This window comes from Atractosteus spatula, chromosome 5, assembly GCF_055471065.1.
Source record: "Atractosteus spatula isolate fAtrSpa1 chromosome 5, fAtrSpa1.hap1, whole genome shotgun sequence".
Classification (NCBI taxonomy): Eukaryota; Metazoa; Chordata; class Actinopteri; order Semionotiformes; family Lepisosteidae; genus Atractosteus; species Atractosteus spatula.
This window is the reverse complement of record NC_142710.1, coordinates 4,982,076-5,002,218: the sequence shown is the minus strand read 5'-3', so window position 1 is coordinate 5,002,218 and position 20,143 is coordinate 4,982,076. Positions and strand designations below refer to the sequence as shown.

Here is a 20,143-nt window from a genome sequence, read left to right as displayed (position 1 = left end):
TGGACAAGCCAAAGCCCAAGCATCCACTGAAGGTTCACGTCTGGGGGGGTATATCTAGAAGAGGCCCGGGACAAACGCGTTTGCGTTTGTCTGGTATTTACTTTGGTCCCTTTTAACTGTTTTTCGATCTACTGTATTGCTTTGAGATGCCACTTTTAAAGGTGATATGTAAAATAAAGTTTTTTATTATTGTTATAGAGAAACATGATCAGATTTTCCCTGGTTCAGAAAAAAAGATCTAAAGTGCTACACCTAATATTCTTAATTCGATGTATTTAAAGCAGTGAACTACTGTAGGTGTAACATAACATTCAGAAATACAATCAAGAATAGTTTTGTGGTGTTTGTTTAGATGAAACGTTCCTAAAACGTATAACGTAACAAAATTAAAGACGATTAAAATCTGTAATCTTTCCACTTGTACCGTATGTCATCGGAAAGTTTCTGATCTTAATCTTAAGAGGTGAGAAAGCTGTGCTCAATGTATTTAAGGGACTTAAAAGTAAAAGGAGATGCTTCATATTGCTTGACTAATTTTAAAAACTAAGTTATAAATGCAGACGCTCCCTCGGTGCCACGCCGGGTGTAAATATCAAAATATACATTCGTCCCGGGCACAGGCTGAAGAGCGCCTGGCTGGGGTGCACGGGGAAGAGCAGGACACTAGTGAAAGGCAGGGTTTAGGAAGGCGTACAGTCTGGGCAGGTGTAGATTACACTTTTCTAAAACGTATTTGAAAAATAAAAACGATTACAATCTAATCCTTCCACGTTTGATCCCAAAATCCCAAGAAATATAAATCTAAACGGGTAGAAAGCTATGCTGAAAGTTTATTAAGATACCTAGAAGACAGAGATACTGTATCAATTTATGTTGCATTAGCCTGATTATGATTAAAAAAACACATATAATTAAACACGCGTTTGCGATTTAAAGCAAAACACAATTTAAATCAATATAAATGTTTACAGTGCCTTGCGAAAGTATTCGGCCCCCTTGAACTTTTCAACCTTTTGCCACATTTCAGGCTTCAAACATAAAGATATAAATTTTTTATTTTATGTGAAGAATCACCAACAAGTGGGACTCAATTATGAAGTGGAACGAAATCTATTGGATTTTTGAAACTTTTTTAACTAATAAAAAAATGAAAAGTGGGGCGTGCAAAATTATTCGGCCCCTTTACTTTCAGTGCAGCAAACTCACTCCAGAAGTTCAGCGAGGATCTCTGAATGATCCAATGTTGTCCTAAATGACTGATGGTGATAAATAGAATCCACCTGTGTGTAAGCAAGTCTCTGTATAAATGCACCTGCTCTGTGATAGTCTCAAGGTTCTGTTGAAAGCGCAGAGAGCATCATGAAGACCAAGGAACACACCAGGCAGGTCCGTAATACTGTTGTGGAGAAGTTTAAAGCCGGATTTGGATACAAAAAGATTTCCCAAGCTTCAAACATCCCAAGGAGCACTGTGCAAGCGATCATCTTGAAATGGAAGGAGTATCAGACCACTGCAAATCTACCAAGACCTGGCCGTCCCTCTAAACTTTCAGCTCAGACAAGGAGAAGACTGATCAGAGATGCAGCCAAGAGGCCCATGATCACTCTGGATGAACTGCAGAGAACTACAGCTGAGGTGGGAGAGTCTGTCCATAGGACAACAATCAGTCTTACACTGCACAAATCTGGCCTTTATGGAAGAGTGGCAAGAAGAAAGCCATTTCTCAAAGATATCCATAAAAAGTCTCGTCTAAAGTTTGCCACAAGCCACCTGGGAGACACCCCAAACATGTGGAAGAAGGTGCTCTGGTCAGATGAAACCAAAATCGAACTTTTTGGCCACAATGCAAAACGATATGTTTGGCGTAAAAGCAACACAGCTCATCACCCTCAACACACCATCCCCACTGTCAAACATGGTGGTGGCAGCATCATGGTTTGGGCCTGCTTTTCTTCAGCAGGGACAGGGAAGATGGTTACAATTGAGGGGAAGATGGATGCAGCCAAATACAGGACCATTCTGGATGAAAACCTGTTGGAGTCTGCAAAAGACCTGAGACTGGGACGAAGATTTATCTTCCAACAAGACAATGATCCCAAACATACAGCAAAATCTACAAAGGAATGGTTCACAAATAAACGTATCCAGGTGTTTGAATGGCCAAGTCAAAGTCCAGACCTGAATCCAATCGAGAATCTGTGGAAAGAGCTGAAAACTGCTGTTCACAAACGCTCTCCATCCAACCTCACTGAGCTCGAGCTGTTTTGCAAGGAAGAATGGGCAAGAATTTCAGTCTCTCGATGTGCAAAACTGATAGAGACATACCCCAAGCGACTTGCAGCTGTAATCGCAGCAAAAGGTGGCTCTACAAAGTATTAACGCAAGGGGGCCGAATAATTTTGCACGCCCCACTTTTCATTTTTTTATTAGTTAAAAAAGTTTCAAAAATCCAATAGATTTCGTTCCACTTCACAATTGTGTCCCACTTGTTGGTGATTCTTCACATAAAATAAAAAATTTATATCTTTATGTTTGAAGCCTGAAATGTGGCAAAAGGTTGAAAAGTTCAAGGGGGCCGAATACTTTCGCAAGGCACTGTATATTGTATCGCATACTGTCCAGCCTCCATTTCTCTATAAAAATTTACTCTATTACACACACACAATAGAAGCAGGAAGCAGAAGCAGGGACCGTTGTCAGAAGGGAAGAAGGTGACTATTCATTGTGATCAAAAATGACTTAGAATCCATCATGTTGTGATATTTTGAAATATAAAAGTCAATTGATTGTCCATATCGCTATTCTATTTTTTCAAAAAAAAGTCCAGCACCAGCTGGATTTGAACACACAACCCGTGAGTTAGTAATCGGGCACGTAGACCAGTGGGCTACAAGGGAAATCACATGAAGAGAGAGGCGAAATAGCCCTACACAGCCCTGTCGCAGTACACGAATATAATCATATCGTTATTAAATTCTTTAGATACGCGATTCCATATTATATTACCTTTTAATCAAATTCTAAAAGTATGCTTGTTGACTCCGGTATCTCTTTAGTTAAAGACTTCGATGCTTAAAATGTTTAGGGAGAAATGGAATACTGGTGTGTATTTTTTCTTTAAAGTACCAAGACCAGCCATATACTGTATGTTTATGTTCCAAAATTAATATCGTTTATGGCCTTCACACGCGTTACAGTATGCTCCTATTCTTTTTATGCTCAGCTACTAAGATTTCCCTTCAGTGGTAAAATTCAATATCTACAACGGGCACAGCAAAGACATTTACTGTAAGTCTTTCTACGACAGACCAACAGACCACGAGTGCCCCTGTCGGTCAACCAATCACGTACCGCAGTACCGCGCGTCATCTTGCGTCACAATGCGTGACGCCACCTGCGGTACGTGTCTGTAACGCGTACTTTGAATGGCTGCATCTGTATATAAAGACACTGTGAAGCCCTACCTGAGAGTTTCAGAAGATGGCAGATAAGCAAGGCTGATGGAGTTAGGGTTTCATTTCATTCAACTGGTCCAGGATGTCTTTGCACTTTGTGCTACATTCTCTCCTTGTTTCTCTCCTCCTGCCCCCAGTGCCAGTGACCCTGGATCAGGACACAATGAACCCCTACCTGAGAGTGTCAGAAGATGGCAGATCAGTGTTGTGGACAGAGCAGCGCCAGACTCTCACTGACAATCCAGAGCGGTTTGATAAAGAGCCCTATATCCTGGGCAAGAGGCCAGAGGGGACTGTGTGGGGGTACTACTGGGAGGTGGATGTTAAGAATAAGAAATACTGGGAGCTGGGAGTCGCTAAAGATTCAGTTCTCAGGAAGGGACAACTAACTCTGAGCCCTAAATCTGGCTTTTTTGTTCTGAGCCTTTGGGATGGAAAAACACTGGAAGCTCTGACTGACCATGAAACCCCCGTGATCTCAGTTCCCATTCCCAAGAGAGTGGGAGTCCATGTGGACTACAGAGGGATGAAGGTCAGCTTCTATAACGCTGAAGATAACTCCCACATTTACACATTTGAAGAGAAGATTGACAAGACAGTCCGTCCATTCTTCTCCCCTGGCAATAAAGACCAGGAACCTATGATCATATCGGCACCAGAGCTGTCTGATTAGTCTTACAGGAATGAAAACAATGTTTTAATAATCATTTGCAAACTCTTAAGAACTGCTTTCCCTAAACTTATTTTTCTAACTAATAAACACACTTTACTGATCTTACTGTGCATTTAAGTAGATGTGACATACTACTAATGGTTCTTAATATGTTCTTAATTTAGCCCTAGACTTTCTCTAAACCTGATCCTGTTTGGTTGTTAAATCATAGAATTTATACACAGCCTTTTCTCGAAAATTAGATTAGTTTATATGAAAATTAAGTGTACATTATTGTTGAATATAATTAAATATTACATTACATAAATAGTATATTAAGTTTCAGTGTGATGAAAGAGACATTGTTCTTGGTCAATGTTGTGTTTTTCTGACAGTGAACCTTTTTCAGTATACATACTGTATAAAAGTGACTTTGATGTTCTCTTTGTAGATGTCTAGTTGTTTTCTTTCTGTTGAAAATGAAATTCTCTAGCACTTGTTTAGTTTTTGGAATTTTTTTACCTATAGAAAATAGGTAGATCATGCAAAGCTGTGAGTTACTGTGCTGTGGAGTACCAGTCTGTGAGAATCTGCAATAAGTAAGGTGGTTGATTCCCATCATAAAGTCACAAGGAAACTTTTTTGTACGTTCCCAAACTCTGAAACAATACTGAAACCTTTAAACACATGTAACATAAAAATATATAACAATATACTCCTGTGCTGCATTTACTTTTGTCTTTCTTACATCACATCTGCATTTTGAAAAAATGATGACAGTGGTGATAAAAATGACCTGAATGCTGTTTTGCTCATTATCTTAATTTCAGTAACTTTGTTTTTGTATGTAAAGCCAGTATGTGGTGCATTGGCTGTATAAGAATATAAAATGTTGACATGTAGTTCCTGACCAATGTCTTCATTGTGTTTCTGAGGGCTGGGCAATGGGTGGTGTCAGATGAGATGTAAATATGAAAACATGAACAACCTTCCTGTTGTGCTCCAGATTGATTAACCAGCCAGGGTATAAATGAACATCACTGAGTAGTTCTAAGCAGTGAAAAAACTGGTACTGAAATACATTTATCTTAATTAAAGAGGTTTACATTAACCTGATTGTGTAGAGTGTGTGGTATAAATGTGGTATATTTCAAGGGGACCAATGTCTGACTTAGGAATGTTGATACCTGACAGGGATGTGTCCAAAAAGTGTCAATAAGTTCAAACTGGACCCTTATAAAACTTCACCCCCATCTCTCCCATAATTGTATATGTTAGGAATACAACTTCTGTCTACTGTCTGCAAAGCATTAACTTATCATTAAATTTAATAAAACTATATCATATTTGTAGTACATTCAAAAGCAAATTTATCAAATTTACTTTCAGCCATTTTGAATACTAAAATGTCTTCGTGCAGCAGCTCAGATTGTACATTCATAACAAAAACATTCCATAATACTGAAAAACAAAACACACAAAACAAATGACAAGCCGTCACAGTTTTCACAGGACAGAAGCTGGCTGAGCTTGAAATCATTTTACTTACAAAACATACTTCGTGACATACACGAAGTCCTTCGTGAGCATGAATGTTATTTCCATGAACATACACTGTTTTGTATGTGCATTTTGAAATATTATGTTAGGTCATACTGTAGTTAAAAAAAAACTTAGAGAAACTACATGGGTTTACAAGCACAGCCTCTGTGATACCTTGAATAACCTCCACATAACACATCAATCACTTTGATTTTTTTAAAAACCCAAGAAACTTTCCTCCTTTTGATTTGTCCTTTCCAGTCGGTGTTGTACCCGACTCTCCTGTTTCACCTCCTGCAGGTCCTCCAGACCCCCTCTTCACCAGCAGGGCTGTCTCCTCACAAGCAGAGTCTCTGCTCTTCTGCTCTGTGTCCTTCTCCTCGGCTGTGCCTGTTCCTCCTGGTCCAGCTGGGCTTGAGGCTTCAGGATGGTCCTCCAGTGCTGGAGGTGCTGCTGTTCCCTCAGATGGACACTCATTCTTGTAACTGAACGTCGGGTTTTTATAGTCTGCAGTCTGGACTGGGGTGTCAGGAGGAGCCTCACTGCTCTTCCCTTCTTTCTCTTTCTTCTTGTCTTTCTCCTGATGTGTCTGACTTGTGTCTGCAGGACTCTTCTTGTACAGGGTCTCTGTTTGAGCTTTAATCTGAGCCCATGGCTGGTCTGAAGCTGCCTCTCTGTCTACAGGAGAGATGGTGAGGGGTTTTCTGCACTGTTTTTCAGTGCCAAAGAAAGGATGGAGCCCCTCAGTGAAGGAATCAGAGAAAGTGTAGATGTGGCTTCCACATTATAAAAGGAGATTTGCCCCCCCTCATAATCCAGATACACCCCCAGTTTCTTGGGCTTCAGGCTCAGGGGGAGGAGAGTGTCGGGGTTTGTAGCAGCACAAAACATTTCATCAATCCGTCTCAAAGCCCAGAATCCTCTTTCACTGTGAATGATTACTTTCCCACCCCTCTTAGTAGATCCTTTGGCAACTCCTACACTCCAGTGAGTCTTCTCCCCCACCTCCACACTTTCAGAAATGTTATGCATTGAATCTGAAGTTCACACTGAATAAGCACATAACTATGGTATTTCTTTTAGGTGGTCCAGAAATTGAGACTGGAAAAGTCTCTTGTATTTTGTACTACATTCTCTAAACCCCTACCTGACTGTGTCAGAAGATGGCAGATCAGTGAGGAAGACAGAGTTAGGATTAGGATTTTATTTCACTTACTAAAAGCCTCTCACTTTGTACAACATTTTCTGCTTGTTTCTCTTCTTGTGTCTCCAATGAAATTGATTCTAGTGAACCCCTATCTGAGTGCATCAGACGATTGTAGATAGGTGAGGTGATGGGATTAGGAGTTAGGGTTTAATTTCACTTGACTGCTTGAGGAAGTGTTTCCATTAACATTACCTCCTTGTTTCTCTCCTCCTGCCCCCCCCTGACAGTGACCCTGGATCAGGACACAATGAACCCCTACCTGAGAGTGTCAGAAGATGGCAGATCAGTGAGGTGGACAGAGCAGCGCCAGAATCTCACTGACAATCCTGAGCAGTTTGATAAAGAGCCCTATATCCTGGGCAAGAGGCCAGAGGGGGCTGTGTGGGGGTACTGCTGGGAGGTTGATGTTAAGAATAAGAAATACTGGGAGTTGCCAGATATTCAATTTCCAGGAAGGGGTAGCTAAGCTTGAATCCAATGTCTGGCCTTTGGGTCCTTAGTCTTTGGGCTGGATCAGAGCTGGAAACTCTGACTGTCCCTGGGACTGCGGTGAAGGTGATGAGCATTACCAGGAGAGTAGGGGACCATGTGGACTACAGAGAGATGACTCTCCTTCTACAATGCTGTAGATCACTCCAACATTTACACTTTCAAAGAGAAAATCAACAAGACATTCTTCTCCAGTGGAAATAAAGACCAGGACCCTCTAATCATATCAGCACCTGGGCTGTCTGACTAGAATTACAGGAATGAAAGGATAATTAATACATTTGTCAATTCATGTATTCAGAACTGCATTCCATAACCTTTTTTTCACTGATAAACAACTGAAATCAAATCTAAAATGTCATTGGCCTTACTGTGCATTTACTCAACCAAGACACAGCACTGATAATCTTGAATATATTTTAATTCAACCCTATATTCCCTTTACACTTGATCTTGAAACTAATCTCTTTTTAAAACTCTGCAGTGTTCTATCTCTAACACTAATTCAGTATTTCTGAAGACAAAGTATATGTTATATTTAATATATTTAAATATACTTAAATGTTATTATGCAACAATGATAGATCTTTTGAACATTTGTGGTCAAAGAGAAATCTTTAATTGTAATGGTAAAAATGAAATTCCTGACCAATGTTTGTACAGTATTTCATTGTGATCCTTGGGGCTGGACACTGGATGTTGTCAGTTGAGGTTGACAATATAAAAACAATGATAAACTTTCCTGTAGCTCGCAAAGCTTATTAATGCTCCCCAGTTCAGGTATAAATGAACATAATTTAAGAGTAGTTCTAGGAAGTGACAACTAGGAAGTGAATGAAACTGGTTTAAATAGATCTGGTTGAATGCTGTATGTGTTATAAAATAATATTACCAATGACTGATTCGGGAAGGTTCTGTTGATAGCAGTCAGGGACGTGTCCATAAATTCAAACTAGGGAATAAAAACACTCCACCCTCCTCTCCAATGTAGAGTACATGTTAGCAGTACTTACACCCGTCCATTATCTGTAAAGCCTTATCAAATCAGACGCAGACACTGTAACATGTCTATATCGCTTTATTTATCAAACATCCATCACTCTATAACAGCTTCTTCTGATTCAGAGTCATGGGGGAGCCAGAGCCCATCAGGGCAAGCAATGGGAGCAAAGCATGGAATTCCAGTACATGCAAAAGCAAATCTAGCAAATTTCCTCTCAGCTATTTTGATAACTAAAATGTCTTTGTGAGGCACCATTGTCCATTCAGAACAAAACCATCACACAATACTGAAAAAGAAAACACACAAACCACAAGCCATCACAGTTTTGACAGGACAGTTAAAAATCAGTTTACTTTCTAAACATCCTTCATGAGCATCAATGTTATTTCCAAGAACATATACTGTTCTTTACAGTTGTACAGTATTAGTAAAACTGTGTGGAGTTCGTCAGATATGCAGTGATCCAGTCAAGAAGGAAACTGATCTATATGAGATAAACCTGCACTGGGAGTGATCGTCTGCTCCTTGTGTGGGAGCTCAGAGGAGTCTGGGATACGCTGGCTCAAATATCATCTCTGACTGCACTCAGTGTGCTAATTTATGAGTTATGAAAATAAGCTCATACAATATGCTTCATTTTAATTTTGAAATACAGTATGTTAGTTTATACTTAAAACCAGTAAGAGAAACAAAATGGATTTATGAGCACAGTCCCTATAATACCTTGAATAACCTCCGCATAACACATCAATCACTTAAGATTTTTTTGAAAACAGAGAAAATTTTCCTCCTTTTGATTTGTCCTTTCCAGTCGGTGTTGTACCCAACTCTCCTGTTTCACCTCCTGCAGGTCCTTCAGACCCCCTCTTCACCAGCAGGGCTGTCTCCTCACAAGCAGAGCCTCTGCTTCTCTGCTCTGTGTCCTTCTCCTCGGCTGTGCCTGTTCCTCCTGGTCCAGCTGGGCTTGAGGCTTCAGGATGGTCCTCCAGTGCTGGAGGTGCTGCTGTTCCCTCAGATGGACACTCATTCTTGTAACTGAACGTCGGGTTTTTATAGTCTGCAGTCTGGACTGGGGTGTCAGGAGGAGCCTCACTGCTCTTCCCTTCTTTCTCTTTCTTCTTGTCTTTCTCCTGATGTGTCTGACTTGTGTCTGCAGGACTCTTCTTGTACAGGGTCTCTGTTTGAGCTTTAATCTGAGCCCATGGCTGGTCAGAAACTGCCTCTCTGTCTACAGGAGAGATGGTGAGGGGTTTTCTGCACTGTTTTTCAGTGCCAAAGAAAGGATGGAGCCCCTCAGTGAAGGAGTCAGAGAAAGTGTAGATGTGAACTCTGGCTTCCACATTGTAAAAGGAGACCTGCCCCCCCTCATAATCCAGATACACCCCCAGTTTCCTGGGCTTCAGGCTCAGGGGGAGGAGAGTGTCGGAGTTTGTAGCAGCACAAAACTTTTCATCCGTCTGTTTCAAAGCCCAGAATCCTCTTTCACTGTGAATGATTACTTTCCCACTCCTCTTAGCAGATCCTTTGGCGACTCCTACACTCCACTGAGTCTTCTCCCCCACCTCCACCTCCCAGTAGTGTCTCCCTGAGGTGAAGACATTCCTACCCAGGACACAGGGAATTTGCTCAAATCTATTGTCACCAACTGAGACAGCCTGCTTCTCTCCCAGTGTCACAGTCTTTCCATCTTCAGACACACTGAGGGTGGCCTGTGCTGTTTCAGGATCCAGAGTCACGTCCGCTACAGAGAAGAAGGATAAGCTGAATAAATTCTGCTAGCAAAATACACTTTGTGTTATAGTGCATTACATGGCTGTAGTGGGGTGGATGGGATGGGACTGTAGGTGTGGGGTTGAATCACTAGAGGGCGGCATTGCGACAGTCCCAGGGATACATTCTCACCAGGAACTGTCTGCACCTGTGGAAACCAGGTCTCTATAAAAGCACTCACTGAGGAGACAGTTTGTCTAACCAGAGCCTCACTGTCAGTTTGAAAGATCTCAGGATGAGATCCATTGGGGGGGCATTTGTATCAAAAAGGTTATGAGTGAACAGAAGGTTAGGACTTTTCTTACTTAGTAGCAGCCTCAGTCGTTTCTGTGTTGACTCGCTGATAAGGAAGAAGATGGTTAACGAGAGAGACTGGCTAAATGGAATCGACTGGGTGAGGAGCTTCCACTGCTAGAGTATTGTGATGTAGAGTCACACGTGCAGATGGAAGGTCGACTACTAGGGGTTGTAACACTGGGGTGGTTCCCTGGACCAATTAATTTCCCTTCCTAAGCTACTGTCAAAGTGGGATCTGTTACAATGCTTTAGATTACTGTACAAGGTGATTAAATGAGCAGTGCACTTAGTATTGAGTTTGGATGAGACAGTAGTGTACCTACTAGTGGTGCATTTTCATAGACCTTGGTTTAAAATGTTTCAGTCCTGAATTATTTAATTTCAGTTAAATAGCAGCAATCTCTGATACCCTATAACCAATCAATAATCATAACTTTTAAATAATTTATTTAGTACTTGTTTCACAATTAACTGCATTATAAGTGAGCTATAATGCACAACCAAACAAATAATTGAGCAAGACAAAAAACAAGGAGAATATAAAAAGAAAACGGTACCTTTAGATTCACAAATCCTGTTCCAAGCTAGAGACAAAACAAAATGTTTATTCATAAAACACTCTCAATTTGATGCCATATTGAATAATATGTATCAAGACTTGGCAAGCTTTTGTGAGCATATCAGATAAATTCAATGTCGGTAAAAGTATAAAGATGATACTAGAGTATTTCTAATGCACTAATAAAGAATGATAGTCAGTTCAGTCATTCCTACAGTATAAATTGGCTGGTTTCTGCAGCTCAATTTATAATGAAAGATTAGTACAGTACAGATATAAGTTATTCTAACAATATTTGTTCACCTAATCAATGCATACTGATGTTTATGATGTGTCAATCTTAACTTGTCAGGTTGTTACAGATGTTTGATCTCTTGCAGTACAGAGCAGGTGCAGCAGGGACTCCACATGGCTCAGTATCAGGATTAAAACTATAGCTGCAGCATCACAGGTGCTCTGACCTCATAGTGGAAAACATAACCACTGGGAAAGCTGTCCAACGCCAATTATATACATCACAATACAGCCCTATACGTAAGTATTGGGTATTTTTCGTTTAAAACAGCTGTGAAATTGTATTATTTTAACCTGTTAGGTAAATCTCACAACAAAATCAAAACTAAGTGACAATGGCACAGTATCACATTTCATATTGAAGTCACTATCTGAAGTACTATCAACTTAAAAATTAAATACAGAGTTTTATATTGAAAAATATAAAATATATTATAAAATATATAAATATATTTCTTTGACTTTGACACACCCATAAAGACCAAACAAAAACAAACATGTTAGAAATAGTTACCTGAGTTTGGGATTTGTCTTACAGCGTCTGTGAAGGAAAGAAACAAGAAGGCTGTGTAAATTAATCTCAAAACATGCAATTCTGTTTAGACTTCCAAGTACCAGAACATGAGCACAAGCACATCCCATTAAACTGCAGAGTTTCCTCTGGGGTTAAAGTGGGAGCTACCTGCTTTACTGCAGAACAGGAAGTGTGTTTGTAGTCAAAAACAAGGACCGAGCTCTGGAAAGCAGGGCCTTCTGGGTAGGAAGTACAGATGGGTTTGAATTAATCACTGAGAATTATGGGATTTCTGGGGTTGGAGGGACTGATGAGGTCAGAGACTGGGCATACTGTCCCTTCAACTCTTATCCTTCTGATTTTCTTGGACAAATAGAGTTGGGATCCTCCGGGAAGGGCTTTTGTCATCATTTCTCTTTGCAGTAACAATGTTCTGTAAACCTGTCTCTTCCTGAGGGCTAGATATGACATTTATATCAACACAACAATTGAAAACAAACTGTGAGCAACCTTCATCTACAGCACAGCTTTATGGAATATCCCTCACCCTTACAGGAGGTCTGGATGTCAGGTGGAAACAATAAACAATTAAAAAAGTAGTTGTTCCTGAATATTACATACATACCTAACAGATCTGTCTGATTCCCATGAACTGCAAATAAGAAAAAATATTTCCATGTTTTCATTATTATTTATGGCTTTTGCATAAATATGATAACATCCCCAAAGCCCAGTTCATATTATACAGTATAGTGTGTACATTACAATAGTATAGTTGTTTTGCTAATGCTAATAACATTCATAAACAATACCACATAATAGAGGTATTTGTTTATTGTATTTCAAGTAATATTTACATGGTAAACTATTTTACCACTAACTCATTAAATTAATATAATCTGAACTAGAATTTTTTTCAGCTTAATTTAGAAGTTAGAATACTTCTAAATTAGAAGATAATAATTAGAATTAGTTAGAATAATAATTAAGATGTAGTGTAACTAGGATAAGTTATTTATTTGCAAATGGTTGAATATATATATTTAAACATTTATATCTGCATTTACGTTCCTGAAATGCATGTTCACCAACAGTTCATTACAGGAGGACATTCAAGTAGGTGGCTGCATCAGCATGCGCAGGCAGCAAAGTCACAAGAAAACGTTTATTCCCTGCTGAAAAGAGAAGAGAAGAAAGGCTGTGGAGCCTTCTTCAGTGGGCTCAACATTGTGTTTCTTCTGTTCTCTTTTCAGCACGGAATAAAACCCTTACGTGTCCCATTACAGGAAAACTTCCAGACACTGGAAGAGACAGGAGAGGGAACAGCACTGTGTGTCCACACCTGGACAGCAAAAAGACTGTGAGGGGGTCCCCCTGCCACAGAGGTCACTCTACAGCTGTGACCCCCAGGCATGCTCATTCTGCAATACATAATGTGATCAATAATACAATTTACCTTTTTGGAGGCTGTGCAATTCTTTTTCCACACGGTCTATAATATTAAGCAAAAATCAAACAATAAGACCGTATTGGTTTTATGTGGCATAGTTTAAAAATTGATCTTTTTCATAAAATGTTATCTAAAATCAGAACAGATGTTAAAACGTTTTGCATTACAGCAGTATCAAACGACAGTGAGTGAGACAATTTAAACATTGTGCCTCAGAATACATTTTAACCATGTTTATATCTAGTTTAGCAAAGTTTATATAACAAGTGTAGCAGGAAAATGTAGAATATATTTACAGTACGTAGCCCATTAAGCGCAGGGACATGGGAGGAGCTGGAGCCTATCCCAGCAAGCAATGGGCGCAAGGCATGCACAGACACAGACACAGACACTAATCTTAACTTTCTTAATTTTCTTAGTTATTTTCCAGATTTCTATTTAACAAAAGGCTTTTACCATTCCCACAGTCAAGAGGTCAAAGTCGTTAGTCATTAGTGTGTTTATTCCCATTTGATGGCACTGCATAGAGAAAGCAAACTTTTGAAACTTACCATATTCCTTAAGTTTCCTCTGGGCATCTGAAACAGAGAAAATCTGTTGTGACAAAACTTGAAGCTGTTTCTTGAAAAGCCTTGAACAACAGTGGGAACAAACCCTTGACTGAGTGAATCTGCTGTGTTTGCTCCTGCAGGTCGACCTACAACGTACTCTAACTCCAGTCTAGAAGAGTGACCTAAGTCTCCTGGTGTTACAGGGCCTGGCAGTACACCAGTACACTGCGTCTGATGATATAGTACCTTGATTCTTTTTTTGAGCATAAAGCAAAGCAGCCAAGAAGCAGAGTAGAGCCAGTACTGGAGGAATCACGATAACAGAGAGGTACAGTCTCACAGGATGGCTGCATTCAAACACACGCTCTGCAAAACAGGGGATATAGAGAGTTTTTCTTACAGTTACAGGCTTAGAACTTTGCTTTTGTTTATCAGAATGCCATGCATTGAACCATCAAGTTGAAGTCATATTTGGGATGACTGTGTTCTGTCCTGTGAACAAGGTTCCAAAGAGAGGAGGTTGGTACTGACACGGTGCCTGTCTGCATTACCTTCCCCGTTTCACAGAACACATGGTGTTCAGAAAGGCTTTTACTTAATTAGTGTCTGTCTGCGTCATTGTCTAACCTCTGCTGCACTTCCATAAAAGCGCTATATTTTTTTTATTATTATTATGCTCTTCAGGAAAAAAGAAAAATTCCAAGGTCTAAACTCACCTCTGACCAGCATGTTCAATGATCGCTCATCAAAATACTGCCCAGGGCTGACGTGACACGTGTAGATTCCTTCATCTGAAGCTGTAATGTCTTTCAGCAACAGGGAAACGTTGCCTTTCTCCAGATCCGGGTGGACCAGGCTGACTCTTCCCTTATAGACCGATCCTACTGTCTCCTTCCCATTCTTGTGCAGGTAGAGAAAGTCTGTGAAGCTGCCCTTGAACCACCTCACCTCCATGCCTGCAGCACTGGTCTCAGGTTCGAGGTGACAGGGGAGGACAATGCTGCTGCCCTTAATGGCAAGCATGGAGGATGATGGGGCCACGACCTTAACCTGCCCTGCAGAGGAAAAGAGCAGGAAGGTGTGTTCATGTTGTACATGTAGTAGTGTCATGTACTGTAGTGTGACTGAATGAGCAGCTGCTCTCAGTCACCTGACCAGCTCCAGGAAGACAATCGGTCAGGTGATTGACAGCAGGAAGCAGAGGTTTGTGGGAAGATAAGTTAGTGAGGCCAGTAAGCAGTTACTGCTCAGCCATTTTAGTTAGTGACTTCGAGAAGTTCAGGTAGGAGTTCAGAAAAGAACTTAGGATTTTGGTTTGGTTTTTGGTTGTTGTGGGTTAAGATTTTTCCCCTCACTGTAAATAAAATCACACTATTTTCTTCACTTCCACTATCACTAATTAGGCTAAAAATAGTGTGCTGTTTCCAGACCACAACCTGTCCACATCCTCCACCAAAACTGATGGGCATACCTCTATGACATCACGGTGGACATTAACTTTTTGATTTACACCCATTGTGCATGTGTGTACTTGTGCATTGAGTAGCTATTCAAATGTGTATTAGTGCATACTGTATGCAAATGTGCTCATGTTTGTGAAGTACTTGTGACCTGTGGTTTTGACGGGTGTCATATTCAGGATGTATCACAGTTTGGACAATGTACTTCTGGAATAGGCTACAGATTGCATCAACTCCCATCAGAACTATCCACTGTCAGACAGTCAGTCAGATGGACGTGTGTGCTTAGTTTAAGATACAAGGAATATTAATTCACTTAGAATTCCATGGTATTAAAGACTTCTGATTATCTTTATGGGCCATGACCAAGCAGCAGCAAGCAGCTGTATCTGATTGTTACAGTAAATTAGAAAACTCATTACCCTATACCTCTCATTTCTTTTCTTACATGTGTTTTCTTCACTGTCTCCTGATGTTGCCTAAACTCTGTATTTGTAACTCATCCTGGGTTCAAGTGAACTCAGTGGCACAGAGCTGTCCCACACTTACCTGTCTCAAGTGCTTGTGAGAGGGAAAGCAGAAAAAGCAGATCAGCACAAAACCAGAGGACGTTCCCCATCTTGCACCTGACAAAGAAGACACAGTCATTCTCTTTATCTACAGTATGACTCCAATAGCTGGACAAACTACTACTGTTCTCAGTCTGTCACAGAATAAAATAGACTCAGTAGCCTATTCTTCATCTGAAGAGACAAGGCCAAGATTTCACAAATTTCACACTTTCAAATACTTAATAAAAAATTAAACATTAACAGAGTGAAAAGCAGGCTCTTGTGCCCTGAGCTCTTGTGCCCTGGGTTCGACTCTGGGCTAGGAATTCTCTCCCTGTGGTAGCCTGTAGTTTAAACTCTGTGTTTTCAAATAACCCCAGAAATATGTTAATGTGAGTACAGCTTAATAAATGCTATAGATTTGGCCTTCAACATTATAAGTATTAATTATATAAAGATACACATTAGAAAAACAGTTAATAGGAATATTATTGTATACCAATGAAATAAATCAAATGATGACAGAAATAAAAATTGTTTAAACAATTGTAATATGAAGTAATATCAAAACAAATATAAAGATGAAATAAGGCAAAAAATTCTGTACAGTATTGTTAATAATATGATATGTTTCACAAAATAAAAACATTTGATGATATTTGTGTTTTTTTCCACACACAGGTATATATTATAATAGAACATCTGTAACGATTTTAATTTCATGTTAAACAAAAAGCAAAAAAATGGCAAATTATAAATAAAAAAGGAAAATGCTCTAAATAGTATTCAAATCAAAGAAATACTTCACGTAAGAAGGGAAATTAAGTCATACCAGACGCATGTACAGTACTTTTGAGAGGCTACTCCTTATTCCTGGAATTGTGCCCCGGAACAAAAGTATTAATATTTCAATGAAGTGCCCCTGTACCTATCAAGAAAATGCGAAGTTTGTGTGCAGCGTTTTTTAGTACTGCGGCAAAGCTCTCAGAACTCGAACAGAGAATACCGCGAATGAATGACGAGGGGCGGGTAATTTAAGAGGGTCTTCAGTTTTATTCTGGAATTGTGCCCCAGGACAAAACTATTATTCGATAAAATACACCTTCATCTATCATGAAAAAGGGAAATTTCAATATTTTACTATATTTTACTATATTTTACAATATTAAGTACTGTGCAAAGCCTTGGGAACTTTAAAGTCTATACTAAACAGTAATTGCATTGCTTTTCCTTAGAGCTGTTGTTATTGTTAACACAGTGCGCGAATTTGCCTTTACGCACCTCAAAATCACTTTCCCCCGCGAAAATTGTGAGTCGACTGGACTCAGCTCATATATACTCATCAGGTTCTGAAATCTGAATTGTTTACAGTTTTAAACGTCTTGAAACCGTCTTTTAACTTGCGCGCCTCATTACACACTTAAGATATCATCCTTTTTTATGAGCAGACGAAGCCGAATTAATCGATTAAGTTTAACTTCGGATTTAATTAAGCAAATGATACAGCTGGAACGGGAGCAAGCAGGTGTGTTGATCTGTATGAAGTTTATATTTTCGGGTCTGGGTCGAAGGTGGCAGAGGTGTTGAAAAACCGGTTTTGCGCTGGCTACTGTAGGTTGTGAGGCACTCCGCTTAGCCGTCCTGTGCGTTTCTGCACCCTCAACTGGTAATAAAACCGCAGGATACAAAATTCTGCGTTAGCCTCTCTCAACATTATCAATAATGTTTTGTTGGTATAAACGCGTCACATTTTAAATAAATGGGCGAAGCCTGGCTTTTTACTTTCGTTTGCCATGGAGTTGTAGAAAAAAACATAATTGTGAATATCAGAAACTGCTTGCGGTTTATAAAAGTTGGTTTTTAAACTATACAATAGTGCGCGCTCGGGGCTGAGAGGTGTTGATTGACAGACCTCAGGCAAATTATGGAGCTTTGTAAAACCCGTTTTACTTACAAATTGCCGTCCTATAAGATACACCATGTCATGTTAAAATTAGTATTTTAATAGAGTGTTTTAAAGCAAACAGATACGGGTGTGGAAGTCTGAGTGGGGTTGTGGACACAGATCCCGCACACTGCACAGTAGTACAAACGTGTACAAATATATGTCACTCAGGATAAAAGTATTAGCCAATTTTAATTAGTATTTTGATTAAAAATAACAATAAGCGGAAGGAAACGGATCAGATATATCGCAATTAGTTCTTGAGTATAGCAATGATAACCACCAGACAGACCGTTTGCGGTCATTCTTTCATTCTCAAACAGAATGTCTTGGCAAGTCACAGAACTACTTATCAATCGTGAAATATTTTCGATGCTTTCCGAAATATCAACTAAACTTGTGATGCATTGATAGTCCAGGTAACGAAGAAGTCCACGGTTTTTTTTTTCTCCAAAGGCCTGATCTTGATAATAAAGGTGTCCTGGCAGATTGGTGCTACAGTACGCCGGCACCGTGTGTATCCAGAGCAGCCCTCCAGCTACCTTGCAAAACCTACCTTTTCAACAACAACAATGCCAAGAGACAACAAACGATGCAGGATATAAGACGGAAAGACAAGTAAATAACTGTTTTATAGTAAACAAATCTCTTACGTCCTTGAAGGCTTCGTCTTTGTGTAAAATGGAGACGCCTGAATACACTTTCACTTTCTTATTTTACTGTAATTCCTGCCAGGCAATGGTCGGGGATTTTGTATTTCAGGCAAACATTGTGTGATTGGCCGGGACGGAGAGAATTCTCCATTTTCATTGGTAAAAGTAGTCTGTTGCGCGAATGTATTATCACTGTTAGCTAGATTTTATTCCCCCGGCGAAATAAACTACTGTAGGTGGTTTACTGAGAATAATCTCAAGCAGTATTAGCCTGCTTCATACTACAGTAGGTAGGGTGATCTGACCACGTGTGTATATAGATCTCCCAATGTAAAGGGGAGTTGTTGTGTTTTTCAGACAGCTGTGCACTTTTACCTAATATAAGGATTTCGGACTCCTCAACAAGATTTCTTTTGTGTGGAAATGGCCATCATCAGGATGGCCATCTGACATGTTTTATTGTGCTGTTGTTGACTCTATTTGTATTTGTAGAGAGGAAAAGAGGAGAATATTCCATTCAATTCAATTTATTTTTATAAAGCGCCTTTCATAACAAGGTTGCCCCAAGGCGCTTAACAATGCAAGTGACCCTGCATGTTGTGAAGACAGAACAGAAAAGACCAGAAGACAACGGAGGAGAGGAACCACAAACTCCTGAGTAAGGAGAAAAAAAACCTCTAGGGGTCCAAGGTCATCTGGCTGCCCAGCCCCTCTGGGCATGCTAACATCATACAGTTAAAAAAATGAATAAAGGTATTAATCCATCCATCATGTCTTCTGTGTATGAACATGAACAGCAGCATAAAAATCTACAGCTTGCCAAAGGTGCTGTGCTGTCCGCCATGTTGTATCATGAAAGGAACTGTTCCACACCACTTTTCATTTGAGGTCTTTTATCTTAAATACACTGAGAATGTGCACTCAGTTTTTTTTTTAGGTAGTGCTTTAAGGAATCTTTTTTAACTTGGATCCGAAGTTTCGCTTTGCACATTTCTGAAAAATTAATTAAATCCCTTCATAGTGTCTGATCTGATAGGCAAAGACGTTAATCCGCTGCCTCCTGTCTAGGTATGACAGCGCTGTTATTCAAATGCAGCATTTTGATGAACAATCAGAGATCCTATTGAACTCGATGGATATTAATTTACCTGTATAGATTTAATTTAATCTCGAAACTACTTAAAATGACTTTATGTAATAAAATAAAAGAAGGGCATCTATGCATTGACATTGCTCCAGAAATTTAAACAGTTAAAGTTGTTACGTCCTGTATAACATTTGAGACCTGATATCCTTTGAAGGAGATACATCAAAAAACAGTATTTTCCAAATCATAAGGGTGTACAATACATATACAGTATATTGCTAATTATTTTAGTTTACAACACAAATCAACAGGAATCCCCAATAAAATATTTAATTAAAAAGTCTCAAGAACAATTTTTGACAAAGTGGAAAGTCTGTTCACTGACATGCCATGGCAGGTATTTTTGTTATAATCAGTTTTAGTTATTATGTAGATTGACATAAATACTGTATTTTCAGAAATGTTATGCATTGAATCTGAAGTTCACACTGAATAAGCACATAACTATTGTATTGTGGAAGACTGAGGAAATTTTTGTTTCTTTTAGGTGGTCCAGAAATGGAGACTGGGAATGTTTCCTGCACTTTGTACTACATTCTCTAAACCCCTACCTGACTGTGTCAGAAGATGGCAGATCAGTGAGGAAGACAGAGTTAGGATTAGG

General features: G+C 39.6%; 2 protein-coding genes and 1 pseudogene across 3 annotated transcripts in view; 2 read left to right on the top strand and 1 right to left on the bottom strand.

Moving 5' to 3' along the window:
* Window positions 1-5,009, top strand: part of LOC148833644 (E3 ubiquitin-protein ligase TRIM21-like) — a 29,725-nt gene extending 24,716 nt beyond the window's left edge. For both annotated transcript variants that reach the window (XM_088915523.1, XM_088915524.1), the window contains one exon: window positions 3,593-5,009. In XM_088915523.1, the coding sequence (XP_088771649.1) occupies window positions 3,593-4,128 (536 nt within the window). In that variant the 3' untranslated portion in view covers window positions 4,129-5,009. The remainder of the gene's footprint in view (window positions 1-3,592) is intronic.
* Window positions 5,010-7,082: 2,073 nt separating this feature from the next.
* Window positions 7,083-7,595, top strand: LOC148833643 (butyrophilin subfamily 3 member A1-like; annotated as a pseudogene).
* Window positions 7,596-8,407: 812 nt separating this feature from the next.
* LOC148833642 (butyrophilin subfamily 1 member A1-like) lies at window positions 8,408-18,339 on the bottom strand. Its single transcript, XM_088915467.1, has 10 exons — window positions 18,296-18,339; window positions 15,793-15,869; window positions 14,500-14,838; window positions 14,030-14,149; window positions 13,784-13,810; window positions 13,239-13,274; window positions 12,408-12,434; window positions 11,783-11,809; window positions 10,973-10,999; window positions 8,408-10,089 (listed from the first exon to the last, which is right to left on the bottom strand). The coding sequence occupies exons 2-10, from the start codon at window positions 15,860-15,862 to the stop codon at window positions 9,104-9,106; spliced, it is 1,659 nt and encodes a 552-aa protein (XP_088771593.1). The 5' UTR covers window positions 15,863-15,869; window positions 18,296-18,339; the 3' UTR covers window positions 8,408-9,103.
* Window positions 18,340-20,143: the final 1,804 nt, after the last annotated feature.